The 19356-nt window shown below is 37.9% G+C and overlaps 9 protein-coding genes across 9 annotated transcripts; 4 read left to right on the forward strand and 5 right to left on the reverse strand.

The window, feature by feature from the left end:
- Positions 1 to 3499: 3499 nt before the first annotated feature.
- JH06_3634 (MPS1 onebinder kinase activator-like 1) lies at positions 3500 to 4728 on the forward strand (the record flags this gene model as incomplete). The annotated part of the gene is made up of 7 exons (XM_014670952.1): positions 3500 to 3588; positions 3621 to 3688; positions 3722 to 3815; positions 3847 to 3980; positions 4014 to 4098; positions 4128 to 4282; positions 4313 to 4728. 7 exons carry the CDS (start codon positions 3500 to 3502, stop codon positions 4726 to 4728), a joined length of 1041 nt encoding a protein of 346 aa, XP_014526438.1.
- Positions 4729 to 4970: 242 nt separating this feature from the next.
- On the reverse strand, positions 4971 to 5630 carry JH06_3635 (hypothetical protein; the record flags this gene model as incomplete). The annotated part of the gene is made up of 1 exon (XM_014670953.1): positions 4971 to 5630. One exon carries the CDS (start codon positions 5628 to 5630, stop codon positions 4971 to 4973), a length of 660 nt encoding a protein of 219 aa, XP_014526439.1.
- A 76-nt stretch (positions 5631 to 5706) lies between these two features.
- JH06_3636 (ornithine decarboxylase) lies at positions 5707 to 6969 on the reverse strand (the record flags this gene model as incomplete). The annotated part of the gene is made up of 4 exons (XM_014670954.1): positions 5707 to 5751; positions 5839 to 6432; positions 6463 to 6880; positions 6908 to 6969. 4 exons carry the CDS (start codon positions 6967 to 6969, stop codon positions 5707 to 5709), a joined length of 1119 nt encoding a protein of 372 aa, XP_014526440.1.
- Positions 6970 to 7388: 419 nt separating this feature from the next.
- Positions 7389 to 8291, forward strand: JH06_3637 (hypothetical protein; the record flags this gene model as incomplete). The annotated part of the gene is made up of 5 exons (XM_014670955.1): positions 7389 to 7412; positions 7461 to 7859; positions 7891 to 8022; positions 8052 to 8126; positions 8160 to 8291. 5 exons carry the CDS (start codon positions 7389 to 7391, stop codon positions 8289 to 8291), a joined length of 762 nt encoding a protein of 253 aa, XP_014526441.1.
- A 140-nt stretch (positions 8292 to 8431) lies between these two features.
- JH06_3638 (hypothetical protein) lies at positions 8432 to 8652 on the forward strand (the record flags this gene model as incomplete). The annotated part of the gene is made up of 2 exons (XM_014670956.1): positions 8432 to 8467; positions 8497 to 8652. The coding sequence occupies 2 exons, from the start codon at positions 8432 to 8434 to the stop codon at positions 8650 to 8652; spliced, it is 192 nt and encodes a 63-aa protein (XP_014526442.1).
- A 61-nt stretch (positions 8653 to 8713) lies between these two features.
- On the reverse strand, positions 8714 to 10219 carry JH06_3639 (hypothetical protein; the record flags this gene model as incomplete). Its single annotated transcript, XM_014670957.1, has 1 exon — positions 8714 to 10219. The coding sequence occupies one exon, from the start codon at positions 10217 to 10219 to the stop codon at positions 8714 to 8716; it is 1506 nt and encodes a 501-aa protein (XP_014526443.1).
- Positions 10220 to 10656: 437 nt separating this feature from the next.
- JH06_3640 (beta-tubulin cofactor) lies at positions 10657 to 12387 on the reverse strand (the record flags this gene model as incomplete). Its single annotated transcript, XM_014670958.1, has 7 exons — positions 10657 to 10924; positions 10956 to 11127; positions 11157 to 11241; positions 11271 to 11400; positions 11431 to 12101; positions 12134 to 12214; positions 12247 to 12387. The coding sequence occupies 7 exons, from the start codon at positions 12385 to 12387 to the stop codon at positions 10657 to 10659; spliced, it is 1548 nt and encodes a 515-aa protein (XP_014526444.1).
- A 614-nt stretch (positions 12388 to 13001) lies between these two features.
- On the reverse strand, positions 13002 to 14984 carry JH06_3641 (hypothetical protein; the record flags this gene model as incomplete). Its single annotated transcript, XM_014670959.1, is given in 9 exon segments — positions 13002 to 13352; positions 13385 to 13492; positions 13524 to 14144; positions 14175 to 14270; positions 14301 to 14586; positions 14599 to 14688; positions 14719 to 14801; positions 14830 to 14886; positions 14922 to 14984. 9 exon segments carry the CDS (start codon positions 14982 to 14984, stop codon positions 13002 to 13004), a joined length of 1755 nt encoding a protein of 584 aa, XP_014526445.1.
- A 925-nt stretch (positions 14985 to 15909) lies between these two features.
- JH06_3642 (phospholipase) lies at positions 15910 to 18814 on the forward strand (the record flags this gene model as incomplete). Its single annotated transcript, XM_014670960.1, has 21 exons — positions 15910 to 15957; positions 15989 to 16051; positions 16084 to 16183; positions 16214 to 16371; positions 16400 to 16625; positions 16658 to 16785; positions 16815 to 17057; positions 17088 to 17141; positions 17173 to 17219; positions 17249 to 17307; positions 17339 to 17403; positions 17434 to 17487; positions 17520 to 17630; positions 17660 to 17771; positions 17802 to 18150; positions 18181 to 18235; positions 18305 to 18412; positions 18443 to 18538; positions 18569 to 18625; positions 18657 to 18711; positions 18744 to 18814. The coding sequence occupies 21 exons, from the start codon at positions 15910 to 15912 to the stop codon at positions 18812 to 18814; spliced, it is 2259 nt and encodes a 752-aa protein (XP_014526446.1).
- Positions 18815 to 19356: the final 542 nt, after the last annotated feature.

A 19356-nucleotide genomic window follows, 5' to 3' on the forward strand; every position in this document is an offset into this window, starting at 1 on the left:
ACTTTACGGAAGTATTGAGTTCCAGATACTGACTGTGTTGTACTTCCTGTCACAACATCACTCCAATCAACATCTGAATAACTCACATCCTTCCAATTGCCTGAAACACTGTTTGTGTATTTCCAAGTATCATTCTTGTTGATGGGAGAATACAGAGAGAACTGTTCTGTTTGAACACTCTTTTCAGTCATCATTCCCTTGTACACAATGTTTCCATTCATTCCTTCTATTTGAATCCAAGCACCATCAGTCCAAGCATCATTAGCTGAATCCCTCATTTCAAGGGAGTATTGATTGTTAGTTGTGCTTGGTAAACAGACCTCAAGAACTCTTTCATCACTGCTCGTTAATGATGGTGATGCGTAGACTTCAGTAGAACCAGCATAGACTTTAAAAGACTCTTCAGAGGCCCAACTGTAGGTCTTCTTCGTTATCTTTGCATAAACCTCGTCGGATGCACAGTCAAAAGCATTAACAAATACTGCTATGAATAAGGCAATCTAAAGGCTGTAAACCTGTAGTCAAAAAGAACACAATTCGTATCATCACAAAACAAAAATGAGAAATAGTGGTAATTCCCTATTCGCAATTGCCGAAATAGAATTCTAATAGAATACACGAACAACGGTTCTTATGATTACTATACGCATCCCTATTGCTCACTGAAAAAATGATAGTTGTGAACACTATTAATATCAGATGAACATAATCTTGCGCTTGCTCCCATGTTGCAATACTCTTAATCAACGAGCTATGACTAGAATATTGTTTTATTGGTCGCACCAGAATTAACCAATAAAATAGTCATCAAACCAATAATTGGCCGATGAACTACCAGTCTACTTAGAGAGGATCTTCACTGTTGCTTACATACGTATCAAATATGAAATCGTTTGTACATCTCAGTGATAATAATTTGTGATGTGGGAGAGTGTATATGAGTTAGTTTTGGAAACGATCTTCTACTGATGAATAATTGCATCCGACAACGTAGTGTAACTATTGAAAGCTAATTCGTAGAATTGATTCTATTATCGGTAGTAGTTCATGAATACTGGGATTATAGCCGGAATTGTAGTGCATAATATAATTTATAGTAGTCTACGTGGATAGTTTAACCCTATTGATGCGATCCTTGAATTCGTCTCTCCTTCTTTTCATTTGGCACGTAGAAGTCTCCTTCTGAATAGTTACAATAGTTGAAATTCAAAAGAAACTGAAACAATGTGGATCTGTTGACATTGTGGTTGGTAGTTATCTGGCTTTTATAATTGTATTCTTTGTTATTCATCAGTGTGAACTAGCGAATTTGTTGCAAGGCTAATAGTATGCTACACCTTCTGAGTTACATTATTCTATTCTCATAAGTATACTATGAAATTGGTCTTTCGGTGAAGTTATACTTACCTATGAGGAATGAGAATACCTTTGATAGATGAGAGCTCATTTGAGTTCACTTATGACTTATAGCCTCTTGCAGTATGGATGAAGAATCTCTCAGAATAAAACGACTGTTGTAAATATAGCATCTTCCACCAGCAATACTGTCTCGTTCTATTGTGTTCAGGGAACTATTTTATTATCAGTTCCATCATTACCAATGATCGAAGTAAACAGTAACAAATGGGATTCAATGAATTCAACACTGGATATTAGCAGTTACTCATTGTTTGGCTAAGAGTTCATTTTCAATAAAGAAACCATTCTTATCCAACAGCATACTCTTATATTCTAATCTCTTTATAAGAGGTCGATCAATACAACTCGAAGTAATGTTAATTGGTTTCAAATATGAATAATGTGGAGTAATAGTAACAGAAGCCATAGTTTATTAATTTCATTCCGATCATTCATCATTCACTTATAACTTCATTCTACAAATGCATTACTTAATCTCTATTCAATATCATTCCATATACTTCTGTTATCATTTCAATTCATATGATAGATGAATGAGATTTGGTTTCAATCAGAGATTCGTTTCTTCTCAAATCATTTCAACAATCCATAATCCTATTCATTTCCAATTCAATTCATACTAATTGATTTAGAATAATGAATGATGATCGAATTCATGAAAGTGTAATCGAATTGGTTCCTAGTAGTGTTTCTCCTTGTGACTGTTGTTCAAGAATATCAATATCATTGAATTTGAGTGATTATGAGATTACTGTTGGTTGTTATGATGAATTTGATGTTTTGGATAGTTGTGGTATGCTTCCGTTTGAAAGACATGCATATCGATTGAAATTGAATAAGAATCGTATCAGAAATCCTTCTTCTATTAAATCTAACTTCTCTTCTCCTCATCGAGGTACTTGCAGACGAGATTCTTCTTTGAATATTGATGGAATGGGTTATGACCCGAATCACTTGATTGTGATATTTGTATTTGAGATTATCTTACTCTTTGTGAATTGTCTCAGTCCTCTCCTTGCTGGCTTATCTCTGATACATTATGTTGGTGTAATCGTAATCGGTTTGTCTGTTTTGTATATTGGTAATTCGTTTTATAAGATGTCTAAGTATGTTGTTAACATCAAGACATTCCTTGTTATCACATTCTCCATGTTCTTTGATGGTCTCATTATGTTGCTCATAGATAGTAAGAATGATAATGAAGACTGATAGTACTACATGGATTGATGTTATATTATGATTTCTAATTATGGCTGGTAACTACTTGCTGTATAGAATGTGAAAAATAACCTTGTGGATCATTTGAATCTATTTCTTATTGTGATGAGTTATATTGTTTTGTTCACTTCTCTTCTACTGTTTGTTGAAGTAGAGTATAGTCAACAAACAGTTATTAAAGTACAGTTCCTATATCATACTAAAGATCATAATTCATTATCAGCATCTTCTTCCTTCTCGATTATATCCATCGAGTTCAAAGCTATTCTATCCAATGATGATAGTCTTCAATTCATTCAATCCATCAATCACAAATCGACTCACTTTATCAAAACAATCATTTCCAATGTCAATTTGTTTCAATGATATCAATGAATAGTTCAATATCAATGATGATATATCTGGAGGATTGAAATGATCAGCAATAATCAGAGATTCAACACAACTAGTAACAATCAATTCACAATCATCAATCCATTTCATTCTCATATCATCATTAACATCAATAATAACATCATCTTTGAATAGTCCTTCATATTCAATCATTCCATTTCGATCATACAATAATCCATATCCATTCTTCAATCCATCATAATAACAACCATAATACTTCTTCAAACCAATATCATTCCAATACTCAATTCCATAACATCTCTTCTTTCCTTCTATCAGATACCATTTCAATCCAGACCATTCGCGCCCTCAATTAAAAGGAAACGAACTAATAATAGAGTGCAATTTGATTGGTAGAACCAAATAGTCCTCCTTTTGGGCATTTGACTAAAAGGAAGGGTGGTGAGCTTAATAGCACAGTCAACATTTACTCGCTTTTGTTATATTGTTCGTTGTATTGCCAATTGCTATGTCGAGTCCATTTGGCACACGTGTTTTGCACAAAAAGGGGACACTCCGTGATTCCTTACACAAGCGAGCTACCGAGACGCTTACTAGGTATGTTTAATTTTGGTTGTTCATCCTTTTAGGGAAGGAATCGCTAATGCTGTACTTTGTCCTGATGATGTAGATTGTAATGAGTGGATTGCTGTTCATGGTAGGGAATAATCTACCTAATCAACTCATTTAGCTGTTGACTTTTATAACGATATCGCTATGCTTTATGGCGTTGTTCATGATGAGTGTACTGCAGAAACGTGCCCTTTCATGTCTGCTGGTGATAAGTGAGTGAGTTGTGTTTCGTCTTATTTCAAGTTTTGAATTTCTCTGGGTTGACAAGCAACGATATTGTAGGCCAACCCGATTGCCAGCAAAGATCTACATTGACTTTTTGCTAAATTGGCTAGTAAGTCAGTTGCAAGATGAATCTCTTTTTCCAATAGAAGAGTGTATGGATTTAATAGTCATGAATTGACTCGTAGCTGTTCCTTTTCCTCCCGATTTTAAAGAACGTGTTCAGAGCATTTTTCGTCGTATGTATCGAGTGTATGCACATATTTGGTGCAGGTACGAGATATTAGAACTTTCGAAAATAGTCATCATACTCTTCTAGTGAAATGTAAATGTGAGAACAACTTCCGTTTTTCTCTTAATCACTATCTCCATTTTGTTAACCAATTTCATCTAGTGCCAGCCAAAGAGATTCGTCCTTTATGTTTGCTTGTCAATGAATTGGCTCCCAAATTAGCCAGTATTTTAGTCTTTTGTGAATGAGTGATAGTTGTGACTGAGATGAATGCTATCGAAGAAGCAAAGCGTGAACAGCGACGACAGCATGTTCCTCCTACCTCCGCTTATCAGCAATTAGTAGCCCCTACTGCATCTCGTTCTATTGCCTTACCATCTGTACGTGTAGGAGCAAATCCAGTAGCTCCTGTAAGCAATCGGGTCAGTGCCTTCGTACCGTTTTCGCCACCACGAACAGAGGATCTCTTAAATGAAACTCCCGGGAACTCCGAGTCAACACGAGAATCTTCAATTTATTACTCGACTACAGATATTCCATCCAATACGAAGGGATCCAGTGAACTGGATGAAACTCCTGCGGAAGAACCGTTGCAATCTATGATAGGATCGAATAATGATGATGAGTATGAGGAAGATGATGAGCAGAGGAAGTCTTGTTCAATTGTTTGAATATTGTGTGTGGCATGTTTGAAATAAACACTCTTCTGTAATTGTTCACTAATGTGTCGATTTAGATAGAATCACATGGATACTGAAAAATTGAGACTACTTCTTTGGAGTGTGGCGAAAACGGCAATTAATACGATGACATCGCCCATTTTGATAATCACGACATATCGGGATTTTCTACAAATTAACATCTATCCTCACTTGTACATCTTCAGGAGGCCCTATTCAATTAATTCCTCACTTTATTGCTTACGTCTTGACGGGTCGTGAATAAACTTGCACTTATCACCACGACAGCACACGCCAATTTCGTAGTCACGACAATGGTAAAGATACTTCGGAGGATCATTGGCTTGATGCTCGAACGAGTGCTTTGATCCACGATCTGGAGTTCCATGATACTCTATATCACTATCCAAAGTAACAAGACCAGGATCGAAAGAATCCTCCTCACGAAATGGATCGTAAGCAACGAAAGTGCGGAAGGATGGTGAGTCGGAAAAGGCTAAATCGGAAACAGTTCGTCTCCATGAATGCGGATCTGTAGATGAAAGATTTCGATTATGTTCCGAAAATGATTCATAGGAAGAGGAATTAGCAAATCGATCAGAACAGATCGATGGAAGCACTTCAATAGATAATTCTGGAGTAGAAGCAGGAATAGTCATAGAACTTTCTGAATATGTATTGTATGCATCAAGTAATGTTAAAGGTTGATATGTAGAGAAGGAATCAGAAGAACCATAATCTCCCAGAGAAGAAGGAATACTACGGGATCCAAAATACCGGTAATCATCCAAATTCGGTACCGATAACGGTTCTGTTAGAGTAGAAACTCTCGGCAATGCAGATCGATGAGGAGCTGGATATCCTCCTGAATTTGTTCGTAGAGAAGTTTCCATACACAAGAATAAAGAAATGAACAACTATCAAACAAAGAATGGTGAAGTGGGGTTGTCCCCTGGGGATTGGTTGCTATTAGCGGAGATTCGAAACACTAAATCTTCGAGTTTTATCCGAAAACTACCTAGAATAACACCTTCTAGTATCAGAGATAATCATTTCTAATAACACTCTCGAAATAACTATAACAAACAAACTACACTATACAACAATAACATCAGGATCTTCAAATCCATTGAAACGAGCCGAATAATTGCTGCATCGATATCCAACACCTTCATACTTCAGCCAATCACCGATCTGTAACTCGGGAAGAGCAAAACTATCACCCAAATTATCAATTGAATCACAAGTGGGTCCGAAAATAGTACTTGTAAAGACTTCACGATGATCATCCAAAGACTGCTCGACACTCACAGGAACTGGAGTAAGCACCTCATCAGCAATATGAGCATTGAAGAATGAGCAGTAAACACCGTTATCAGTGTAATATAGAATACGCGACTCTGAACCATTCGTCTTATACTTCTTTCCAATGATATGAGTATATATTGTATAGGTAGGAGCAATGAAGAAACGAGAACCATCGACCAAAATAGGAACCTTTTCTGCCAATTCCTTCAATGAAGAAAAGGATGAGAGAGATTCGGAATCAGATCGCTTGGCGAGTTCTTGAATACCTTCTCCAATAATATACACAGAATCCAAATGAACGGTAGATGTGTTGAAAAGAGAACGAATCAAAGAGATAATCGTAGCAGCCTGCTTATACGTTGGGCACATGAAAAGAAGAGAAGACAACTAGGAATCATAAAAGAAATGATCAAATACATTAACGCCTCGCTCCTGGGCAGCAACTAAAGAATGAACTACTTCGCTGGCAGGACATCCCGAATCGTAAACTGCATCGGTAGCTCCTACACGAAGAATAAAATGAACAGTCGGGAGAACTTTTGAGTACACTTCAGTATCTTCCAGACTTTCAACAGCTATTGCACTAATTCCATACTTGCTGAGAGATGCAACATATTCTTCAGTTGTGTTCGAGCTCAGATCAATAACCGCCAACTTACTTCTATCAAGGCCGTCCACAACCTGATCAAAGTAGACCTTCTCGTTGTAATAGAATGGGAAACCACAGTTCTGTAACTCCATTAAGAGTTCCTTTTGGGAAGTTGCGACAAGATCAATCATGGGCTTTACAGCACCAAACTGTCTCTTCCAAGCTTCGGCTTGCTCGGAAATCACTCTGGTATGGACAACAAAAAAACTCTACGTATAACTCTTAAGATCCATCTCGACCTTTGTCTTGTTAGCCACAAGAGTTGCATCGCTCATAGTTCCAAAGACTGGGTTCGATTTCAAAGTATTTATCTCACTTGTACCACATAATCAGTAGTATCTTGATAATCAAAGTATTTCCACAACTATCACTAAACGTGCAACTCTTCGTTTTGTTGATTTCTATGATTTCTCATCCATTCATATCACGGATCCTAGAGGAGTACGCAACCGTACTATCAAAGAATAGAAGTACTATTACCATTTTCCGAAATAGAATGAATTGGTTTGCAATAGAATAGTAATCACGCTACTATAGGACTTATCACACAAGTACTAACAGATGATGTCGCTGAGTTTTGAAAAGTTGTTTCAAAAAGCACGAAAAGATGTTCACAAGTGCTATCCTACGGTTTCCAATGTTCCTAATTACGAAGATCGAACACACGAGATTATCGTAGAATTCCCGCGGCAACATGTCATCTTCAAATCCCGTTTCTGTGTATTGATCGTTTATTTTGTAGGATTTTTTAGTTTGCTTGAAACGGGTAGATACCATGAACGGAAGAGACCAACCTACTCCTTCCTTCCCTCTGGGAATTGAACAAAACTGTGGGATGTCTTCTGAAGGATATGATCTGATAGTCATTCCTATGCAAGCGAATCCGTATTTTATTGCCTATCCACCACAATTCGTCCAGCCTCAATGGAAGAAGTTGTTTGTGGGTCAGATTCCTAAGACAATGAATGAACAAGATGTAATTCAAATCTTTTCAGATTCATTTTTCATTCAGAATGCATACATCATCAAAGACCGAAATACGCATGAGCACAAAGGTAAAGGAACTGGAATTTTGATAATTGAAGGTTGTGCATTCATCTTCGTGGATCCAAGCGTATCCGATGCATTGATTGAAAAGTATCATAACAAATACAAATGTGATGGTGTAAGGAATGATAGGAGCATGTGTTACATAGATGGCCAATGCGTTGCAGGTGAAATATGCTAACACAGCTAGTCAGTATCACAAAGATCATCCATTTTCTGCTGAACCCAAAGCAAATGAGTTTGTGCCTCAGGATGCTCAAAATCCTCTTCCTATGATGCCAGTTTTTGTTATTTTGTAGTTTAATGGTAGATGTATACATTTCCATTCTATTCTTTCTATCCTTCCAACATGATGATGAATTATCCTTCAGTTTCTTCGACTTCCGTTATTTCTGGCTATTTTTTGTATAATCATTAGATTGGATCTGAGATGGAGTCTGGAGTTCCTCGTGATTCAACTCCTGTTCAATATTACTATCAGCCAGTTTTTAACGGAGTTCAGCCTGAAACGGGAACTGAATGTATTCAAACTGATTGTACTGAACAATAGATCCAACCCAATCCAATACGCCAATAGTACCAGAATCGAAGCCAGTGGAGAAAGCTAATTCCCATACGAATTTTTCTTCTAATAGTAACCTATTTGTATATAACTTCTCTCCTACGTTTTCAGATTCTGATTTGCTTAAGATGTTTTCACCCTTTGGAACAGTGATTAGTGCCAAAGTGAGATTTGATGAAGATGTTGAGATTAGGTAATTCGAGATCGAACCACTGGAGCTAGTAAGGGATATGGATTTGTAAATTTTCGTGATGCAAGAGAGGCAGAGAAGGCTATTGCTGCTATGAATGGAAAGAAAGTGGATGGACGAGAATTGACTGTGCAGATAAAAAAGGTTAAGAAGCATTGAAGTGTTTGTTGAGAATCATAAGGAGAGTGTGTGATCATTTGATATGGTCTACTTGCATATACTATGAACAAACAATGTACTCATTTAATATTATCAGTTTAAATTCATTTGCGTTCTCACGCACATTCTCGAAAGGACTTTGTAACAGATAGTTCAATACTTTTGATCTCATTTCTATAGGGAATCCGTCACCCACCAGATTCACCAGTTCACTCACATTTGTCATCACAACACGATTCCGCACATACCGTGTGCACAACGATAAACATACTTCACAAAGAGTTCGATACAAGTTTGAACTCAACTCACTTGTACAACTCAAACATACAATCACTGTCTTCAAGGCTGCTATCAACTCATTTCGTTTGTTGTCAACTGACTGACATAAAATAATGATGAATTCTGGAATCACCATTTTCACTCCGATTTCAGTACTCAGAATGGAAACGAGTTTGTGGCGAGCATAATCACTAATCACAGGAGTAATTCCACCCACAAGAAACACCAGTCCCTTGCAGAAATCATGAATAAATATAGAATTGCATAAATTGTCGAAAACTGCGTCAATAATAGCAGTCTGCGAATAGTTGATGGGATTGGTGATCGATGGAGGAAATGCTTGAATAACCGCGGATATGAATGATGATTGTGTGAAGAGAGGATCCGCCAGAATGAACAGAGTCTCGGCAGTTCTCATTCGCACAGCTGAATTCTGTTCTGACAGGACAGAAAGTAGTGAGTGAGTGATTATAGTAAGAAGGGAGAGAGTGGATTCATTGAGTGATTGTGAATTGGAATTCGCAAGGCATGAAATGGGTTCAATGGATTGAGACTGATCGGAAAAGATGAGATGGCCTACTGTGAATGGGAAATACGTGAGTTGAGTTGATGAGACTATTGCCATTCCTAATGAATCTTTCATAACTCTCATATGATTCAGAGAAGGAATAGGTGATTTAACAGGAATCGAATCATCCCTCTGAGTCATAGGATGAGGAATGATTCGATAGTCCAGAACTCCTTTCAAGCAGTGCAACAGTTGTTGACACTTCATCAAACTCCTAATTCGAATCCTTGAACCAACATCACCTTCATGAGTCACCTTATATGTAGTTAGTCCTCGTAAGATCAGCTTTAAACCTGTATTGATCATTCCCGCGGTTATACAACAATAGTCGCACACAGATTCTATCATAGACTCCTTCTGATTCTGATTTATTTGATCATACCATGAAATATCAACATGTCCAGAACACAACTCGGAATACAATTCCATGATAGTCAGATTCGGACCTTTTTTTGGAATTACAGGAATATGATTCTCTTTCAGACAATCAATCACACTGCGAATCGCATAAGGACGATATGTATCACTTCGCAATAGTCGTGGAGGAAAATCCAGCAATTTTGGGAATTCCTTGATTATGTCAGATTTCTGGAATAACTGAATCTTGAGTATCTTTTGATACTCAACACATGCACTGATGAATTCCAGCTTAATTTTGTAGATATCAGGTTTTAGTCCATCCTTTTCTGGAATGGCAAAAACATAAGCAATTTTTTCCATTACCAAAATCCTCTCTTCTTCTGTAATCTTCACAGTAGCAGCGATAAATGATAGAATGAATCTGGTGAGAAGAGAGACATGGTGAAACGAACATGTCTGAAACAGAAGAGAATGAAATTCAGAATGAATGAGAGAAGGATTGATGATTGTGAAATGAGGAAGAGAAAGGAGGAGGGAGTGAATGACAGAAGAAGCGAATGAAGAAGAGAAGAGAAGAGAATGAAGAAGAGATTGAGTGAAGTCTTGTAGAGAAGGAAGTAGAGAGAGAGATGGGAGAGAATATGAGAATCTGGAGAAGGTGAGTGAGAGTAAGATGGAATGAATGAGTGAATGAGTGGATAAGATGAATGAGAGTGAGTTGCATGAGAATGAATGAGATGATTGAATGAGACTACATGAGAATGAGAGAGTGAATGATAGCATAAACAACACTTCACTTACATCATAGTCAGTCCTATCACATTACGATCATTCACATACTCATTAAACTGATCCTTCTCAATTCCCCATACATTCCTTCCAATTCCTTCTTGTACCACAGCAGCAGCAGCTCTCCGAGTATTAACGACTTCATCAGTAAGGGTGATACGTAATAACAAATGAAGTGATTCAAATGAGATTAAAGAACGTAAGAATGAAGGAGAATAATAATGAATCAAACACCATAATGAATAACAGAATGATTCACATACAGAAGAATTCTCTCTGAATCATTAGGTTTTATCATCATTCTCACTTATCATACTCATTTCTTAACAAATCTTTAATGAATTCAATCTCCTTCTTTAACCAATCATTCAGCTCTTTTTCTGTTAAGCCTTTCTCTCGTAACAAACATGCTAACAGAGTAAACATACTCTTAGCATCCTGACGAGAAAGATAAGAATTCAAAATTGAAGTGATATAACCTTCAATTTATACAAAACAATACATATACTCATTATCGACTCTCTTTCTGTTATGGTCAAAATCGAGATGATTTTTGCAGTATATGAAATTGCCTTTATTTGGATATTCAGAGACTGAATTATGATAGTATTTGAATACATACATCATTCAAACAATCATTCATTAGCACTTCACATGCTTTTGAAATGATATCTTGTGTTTCTTCATTACACATACATTCCCTCCATTTCTGCATTAATTCCACATCCTTCTCCCTCACATACATTTTTGTTCTATGAATAATTAGGAACATATTAAACAACATAGCATCGATTCCATTCGAAGTATAACTCAAATTAACACATTTCGAGCAAATCCGGAAGAACAGCTTCAGCATTAATATATGTAACCTAAAACTAATTTGAACACTATCTGAAGTTAGCAGATCCGTTACTGGAGCCACATATTTCCAACAATCGACAAACAAGTCATTATCTACATATTCTGCAAATTCATTCACAAATAGAAATAGATTGATGGCTTTTTGCTCTTTACCATCCGTTAACTCGCCAACCACCGTTTCTACACTCGATTCCAAGAAGGCAATCATCAATGCTTTTGGATAGAATTGACGACTTAGTAGAATGGAAAGGAAGTGAGCAGCCACTTCACCAACAGGATCTAGATTTTGTATGCAAGATTGAGCTGCATTGGTGAGAGAATTCATCAACTCAATATGAGCAGACTCGGATTCATCAAACTGATATGGATTCAGAAACACAAGCGACACCCAGTAGAACAGGATGAAACGAACTTTCCAGGGTGATTCTGTATTTGTCGATTCAATAAGTACATGAGTTAACGGATAGAAAAGACTTAGGTCATTCGAGAAGAACACGCCTGCATACTTCTTTCCACGTATACGGACAACGGAATACAAAATATTACAAAGAAAATCGAAACTACGATCTTGAGAGGGATCAAGAAGGGATGTCTATGCAATTACCATAAAATCATTCTTTTGACCTTCAGTTCTTCCATAATCTGCGGCATGTAGGGCTTTAGAAGACTATCCAACAAGAATGGCTTCGGAAGATATACAGCAATCTAATATTTTATTAGTAGCAATAATAGTTAACAGTCTGATCAAATGTGGATTCAATACGTTCAAGGAGTTGAACATCACTGTTTCGAGCTCCTTCCACAACATTCTTTAACAGATTCTCCAACGCTGACTCATCCTTAGTCACAACAACGAGATGTTCAACTCGTGCTGACATTTCTATCTTCAACAAACAACACACATCTTATTTCCGAAACTGTTGAAATTGTTTCTCTAATGCTGCAGCACGAGCTGCTCGTGACGCAAAACAAATGTCATTCTCACTTTTCGCTTCTTCTTTCATTGGACTCTTTCGCTCCACTAATGGAGTAAAAGGTATCGACTGTTTGGTAGAAATAGTACTTGTCAACATACTTCGTGTCAATTCCGAATTGATCACATGAGGTCTTTCTCGGATCCCTGCAGTTTCTAGTGTATTGAAGTTGAATCGATTCGACTGTGAGCCATCTGCATTCTCATTCTGAATCAAATTCTCTTGAACTGCATCCTTCGATAAATCTAGTTTTGCTTGCGAATGAGCGTGAACTGCCAATCCCACAGTAAAACAATTCCCTGCATCCATATGAATGAATGTCTCATCTTCATTCATTTCAATCTCAATGGGATCGAATCTTGGAGTATTTGTGGAATCACCTAATTCCCCACAATAATTAGTTCCCCAAGCAAATGCACGTCCTGTAATAGTCGAGAAAGCGATACAGTGTGAAATACCACAAACCACATCGGTGATGTGATGCGCTGTTAATGATGGGAGAAGAACAGGACACTAATTCAAAAGAACCATTTACCGCCTACTGCTGGCTTCGTATCTTCCGGTTGGGCTTTCATCCAATAGACTTCGCGTTTCCCGCGGGAATGGGTCAAAAACTGAAATTGAGTCAAATATAACGATCCTACAACAGCAAAACGAGATCCAGCAGCAATTTTTTCTACATTCTCAAGTGCAAGAAGATGAGGAGAAAGATACTGTTCATTCATGGGAAGACCTGAATCTTCGTGAATTTCGAGTTGTCCTGTGGATAGGACAGTATGGCGATCCGTCAGAAAGAGTGAGAAGGATTCTCCAGCGGCGATATCAATGATTGTATGATTGAGAAGAGATTGAATGATGATGGGTGAAAACTGGAAATGAGAAAATAAAAAGTATTTTGCACATAATCAACTGAATGAACAAGTCCAAGTTGACCATAGTATCCATTTCCACAAGCATACACACAACCTGAAGAAGAGAGAAAAAGAGAATGAGACTGTCCACAAGCAATCTAGTGGAGACGGAACACACATGTCCCCTACCTTCTGAATGTCACGATGGCAAATCTTCTGGAGGAGAGTTGGCTGGTCACATTGTTCACATTCTAATCCCATTCCTAATTGGCCATAGATTCCATTACCCCACATCCACACTCCTCCTTCTCCATCTACAAGACCACTGTGACTACCTCCACAGGATACACTACGACAAGGGAGAGCTATTGATAGAATAGCAAACGGAGCTTCACCAGAGAGTGTGGTGGTACTTCCTAACTGACCTTTCTGATTGTCGCCCCAAGTGAATACAGTACCACTGTCACACACACACACAACATGACTGCTGCCTGTTGCAATCCAGCGTGGTGAAACGAGAGGAAGAGAAATTGGCTGATACACACAAGATTCCGACATTTGAAAATTCACTTGTCCTGAAGTATTGATTCCCCAAGCATATAGAGTCAATTCCCGCGGTTTACCGATTGAACTAACAGAGAGCTCAGAATCCATCTGGAATTGAGGAATCTCCCTAGGATGAGAACAAGTTGATAGTGGAGGAGAAACAGGTTCGTCATCCGAATTGCTATCGATAGCTTCTGGTTTGGTAAGAGTGGAAGGAAGGGTATGACGTTGTGCGGAGAGGAAATCAATTGGATTCGTTTCTTTCTAATTATGAGAAGAAGTCTTAAAAACAACAAGATCACTGACTAATGACATTCCACGAGAAGAAGCTCCCTTCAATTCTATCAACCAACTAGAAACTGTTGCCGAATCAGCAAAACGAAATTCATACTTCAAATGAAACACAGAACAGATACCTACAATTCTATGGGTAGATATGGAAATGACTGTTTCAGACTTTTGAGAAATCAGAGCATTTGTTAGATCAATAACGTTGAGAGGAAAGTTGGCCGATCCACGACACTTACTGATTGGATGACGAAATACAAGTAGTCGACATCCAACAATCATCAGATAACGATTTGCCCAAATTCGACGACCTTGCTTTTCACTAATCCCATCTTTGAAACTAGAATAAACAAGAAGTGCAACTTGTACACTGAAAAATACCAGTTCGTAATAAATATGTCCCGATTTCGGAGTAAACCTACAAATCAACAGAATCTGGATTATTAAACAATTCAATGCATTCACAATGATGGAACAAGTACGTCCATTGATAGCATTCAAATGCTGAGGAAGATTTGTACTAAACAATAAACTCATTCGGTTCTCCTACTTTTTGTAGTAGATAGTTAGCAACTCAGGCTTGCAAACATTCTGAACAAATCCACAGATTTGGCTGAGCGGAACCGATTGAATCTACAGTACATCAACTCCCTATTGATACAGGCACTCCCTTCTCGCATCGATTCAAAACAGTGCCGTCATTTACAGTGAGTGTTATCTACACTTGACACAAAACTGAACACTCACATCCACTTGACTAGCATCAGATAATACACCAAACGAAATGAAGTTGCTGAGACCTACGTCTGTGAGCATTTCAAGGGAATAAGTAACCCATTGTTCAGTTGATTCGCTCAAAGTCACGTGATGAGAGTGGATGACCAAACATCGAAAAACAAACATAGAGGCAACTAAGCAAAACAAAAATTATACTTCACTAAGAGCACAACTACCGATGATCAACTCCTTTCACACACACACCTTACAGAAGATTCTTTACGGCTCGTGCACAACCGTGACCGCAACATTCGATGACGCTTCACTCGATAACAGATTTTGTTATCTAGTACCTTCAATTCTTTGTAGTCGACCTTCTCGCCCAATTTGGAAGCAACTGCAAACTGTTTCCTCAGCATTGCTCGCTTTTTGCGCAACTGACGAATATCACTTTCTAAATGACGCAGCTTGATTTCTTCTTCACTCAGATATTCTTCTTCTTTAAAGTTGTGATCATGCATGTGATATTCAGTACACACATAATCTACAGTGAATACACATCCACTAAATTACCTATCCGACCTCGACGAGTAAATAGGATGGAAAAAGGACATCTATTCCCCTTATTACAGACACCACGTATGTAATCTCCATGAGAACGAACACTTAGACAACTGGATCCTCTATCGAGATAGTGAAGATATTTACAGACTGAAGGACGATCTGTAAAGCATATCCTATCCTTCACTTCAAAAAACGTATCAAGAGAACAAGCATCATGTAAACATTGTAGCAGTTCGCTTAAGGACTCTTCCATCAGTTCAAATATCCACTACATACTCACTCCCTGTATCCGAAAGTTGATGTCGGCGAAATTGTTTTGTAGGAGTCGCTCTACTTCTTCTTTCTCCTTGACCGATTCAGCCATGACTCCTTTGTATGTATGGAGAAGGCGATAGTGACAAAAACACGACTTATTTTCGATCTCAAAATACAGGCGATATTCACTGTTTGCAGAAAGAAGATGAAGCGTTTTGGTTTATGTGGACAATTGATTGGTCATCGAGATGCAGTAAAATGAAAATGGAATCACTTAGTACTAGGTGAGATGTTGCGTGTTTTTAGATAATACTGCATCTCAATACTTTGCTGCAACGGGAGGTCAAGTAGAATGTAGTTTTATACTATTAGCTTGTAGGATAATTCGATTATGCTTTGGAAACGTGCGGCTGATGGATTTGAAGCGAAGACTATACACCACAGTTGTTGGATTACATGTCTCTTAGCATTAAAAGGAGGTATATATGAAGACACTATGTGATTGGAAGGTGGCTTCGTTTCTGGTGGATATGATGGTGTAATTCGTATATATAACAAGGAAGGCGAGATTATAACGGATCTTTCAGGTCATTCTTCGGGGATCACTTCTCTCTCTCATGGTCCGAATCATACTATTATCTCTGGTTCTTGGGATGGCTCGTTTCGAGTAGACTTAGTCATCCCTTTTTATTTAGATTTGGTCATTGGATTTTGTTACTGAGATTGAGAAGCATATGGGATTAGAGAATTCTGTATCGGCTATTGCTCTAACTGAAAATCGATTCGTTGCAACCTCTTCAGGTCTACAAATCGATAATACTGTGACTGCTTACGCAGTTCGTATTTATGATCACGGTGAGTGTATAAAACGTTTCAGTTGTCATTATGCTAGTATTCGTTGTTCTGCTGTTTGCAATCGAGGTAGGATGCTGAGATGGGTCCTTATCAACCAGTTCCTCAGGAGGATAACTTGCAGTATCCCGATCAAGTCATTGGATTTGTTACAGGTGCAAATGACGGAAAACTGGCTGCTTATGATATTGATGGAAATCCACTCTACTTCTGCGAAACTCCTCCAAATGTAGAATTTGCTATCTGGTTTGATACTAGGCTGAAGAAAAATATCCGTTTATTCTTCGTGTGAAGTCCATTGGAAGTGATTGGCATTTAAGTTGTTCGGATGATGATTGTATGAGAATATGGCAGAGAGCAGATCTATTTCAGGAGATCAAACATCCGAATTGTGTTTGGGATGTTGATTTCAAAGGTATTTTCGGAGATGAGAAAAATGGAAGTAATTTTGGAAATAGTCAAAATAGACACTATTATTTATTAACAGCCTGTGGTGATGGAGTGAGTGAAGAAGAAGTATATGATCGATAGACTGTTCGAATATGGAGTGATGATGAACTGGATTTGGTGACTGAGAGCGAACGAGTGATGGATTGAATGAATGAATGATAAATAGAAGGATTATGAGAGATTGTGTAGTTCTCGAGAATCACGGATTGGTGAGTGAGTGAGAATGATGAATTTGAGTCTAGAGGATCAAGTGTGGATGTGAGTACTCTGCCTACTTATGAGAATCGATTTGAATATACAGGTTAGAGAGGAATGAGAGATATGAGAGATAGGAAAGAAGGATGGAGAGATTCGATTGTTTCAGAAGCAGGGTATGGGATATGCCTATCGATGGAGTGTGAGGATGAGAGATGAGAATCAGAGATAGATGGAAAGTGGAACATGGATTGAGATTGGACAGGTGATGGGAGAGAAACCTGTGGTAGGTTCATGAGTGTATTGCCATGATCATAGTCACTTCCTATCGAGATTGAGACTCCATCAGGCATCCAGACTCTCACGCTCGAGTATCTTCCAACCCAGAATCCCTATGAGGTGGCTCAAGATTTCATTGATAAACATCAAGTCCGTTTTTGGAATTCCTATTATTGTAGCTAAATCAGGATTATCTTGATGAGATTGCTCAGTACATCTTACGGAACCGCGGAACACGTACACAAACTATACAGAGCAATGGCTCGACATTGGAAGGATTTTCGCCAAAATGTAGGAATCCAATATGATACCGATTTCTAGTATTTCCAGATAATCAGTTGATTATGCATACGAAATTAAACAAAAATGGAATTGTCAAAAAACTGACCGAATTCAATGTATCACTTCAGAACACTTCTTCTCGTGTATTCACTGATGAGGAGATTCTTGCTATTTCTGCTCTTGTAGACAGAATTTCAGAATTCCAGAATACCGGCGGATTATTGTCGGATCAAGAATTAGGATTGTTGATGGAGTTGATGAGTTGGCCTAATGATGTTTTGTTCCCTGTTTTGGACATTGTCAAAAACGCTCTGTTTTTTGGCAATGGTTATTTGTTGCTAACTGAGAATCCGAATTTTGATTTGACACTATTTATAGACTCTGTTCAGTAGGAATAGCTTGCTTTTGGTTATCATAGTGTGGGTGAAACTCCTTCATCATTACTCATTGTTCTTTATCGACTCCTTACGAATGTCTTCTGTGATCAAAACTGTCGTTTCATCATAAATCAAGCAAGGATTCCTGTTATTCATCACTTCTAGTTACCGCAAATCTTTGCATTAACCAAAGTGGTGACTATCCTCCAGGAAAAGCCTCTTCAGCAAGCAATCGCATCCTTTTTACAAAATGCATCGGTTGTCTGTTCGCAAGTACTGTATCTATAGTCTCTCTGAATCTAGCTAAAAAAGGAGCATGTTGCAACCCAAGAAATTGGAACTGTCTTTGATAACATTACTGCAGTGAGTTGCGATTTACTACGGATTCCTGTAGATGAAGTATGATTTGTTGATGTTGAATATTTGAAGACTACCGAATTGCGGGTACTTACTGCTTTGGGAAATTGTATCTTTGAGAATGAACGAGTATGGATAGAGAGAGCAATTGACGGAATAGTCTGTTGAAGTGGTAGATGAAGTGACTATAAGTGTATTAACACAAGGGACAGGAAGTAGGAAATGAGATATGTCGTTATCATGATAGATGCTGTATCAAGTGCAAAGAAGCGAGAAGTGTTCGAGATGATCAAGCATGTGAAAAGAAACCGGTTTTAACTACCTTTTTGTGAATGTTTGTATTTGAATTTCGTCTTTACCTAATATTCCATATTCTTCGATACATAGAGTCGAGAAGTCAGTTCGAAAAATTCCCGTGGAATCTACTGAGTAAAATTATTTCAGTTAGAATCGAATATGGGTTGGAGCTTATTTGGATCTAAGAAGGATTCTTCAGAAAGTACGAAGCAAAAGGAAAAGGAACAAGAGAATCAGATAACGGAGTCGGAAGAGAAGTCTACAAAGGCTATGTCGACTATTCAAAGCACTATTGCAGACTTGAACACGAAGTAAATGCTATAATGTCACTGTATTGTAGAATTGCTCATGTATCTAAGAAGATTGAAGAAGATACGAAAGCTGCAAAAGCATTACGTGAACAAGGAAAGGGAACCGAAGATCCAAGTATAGTTAGTTTGTTGTTTTGAAGTATAGCACTAAAAGCTCTTCTTGTTCGTATTCGTGATAACAAGGCTAAGATTACTAAGTATCAAGGAGTCATTACTCAACAAGAACAGGCATTGGGTTCTGTAGAAGATGCT

The sequence above is a fragment of the Blastocystis sp. subtype 4 genome (assembly GCF_000743755.1).
Source record: "Blastocystis sp. subtype 4 strain WR1 chromosome Unknown seqid_0210, whole genome shotgun sequence".
Taxonomy (NCBI): domain Eukaryota; class Bigyra; order Opalinata; family Blastocystidae; genus Blastocystis; species Blastocystis sp. subtype 4.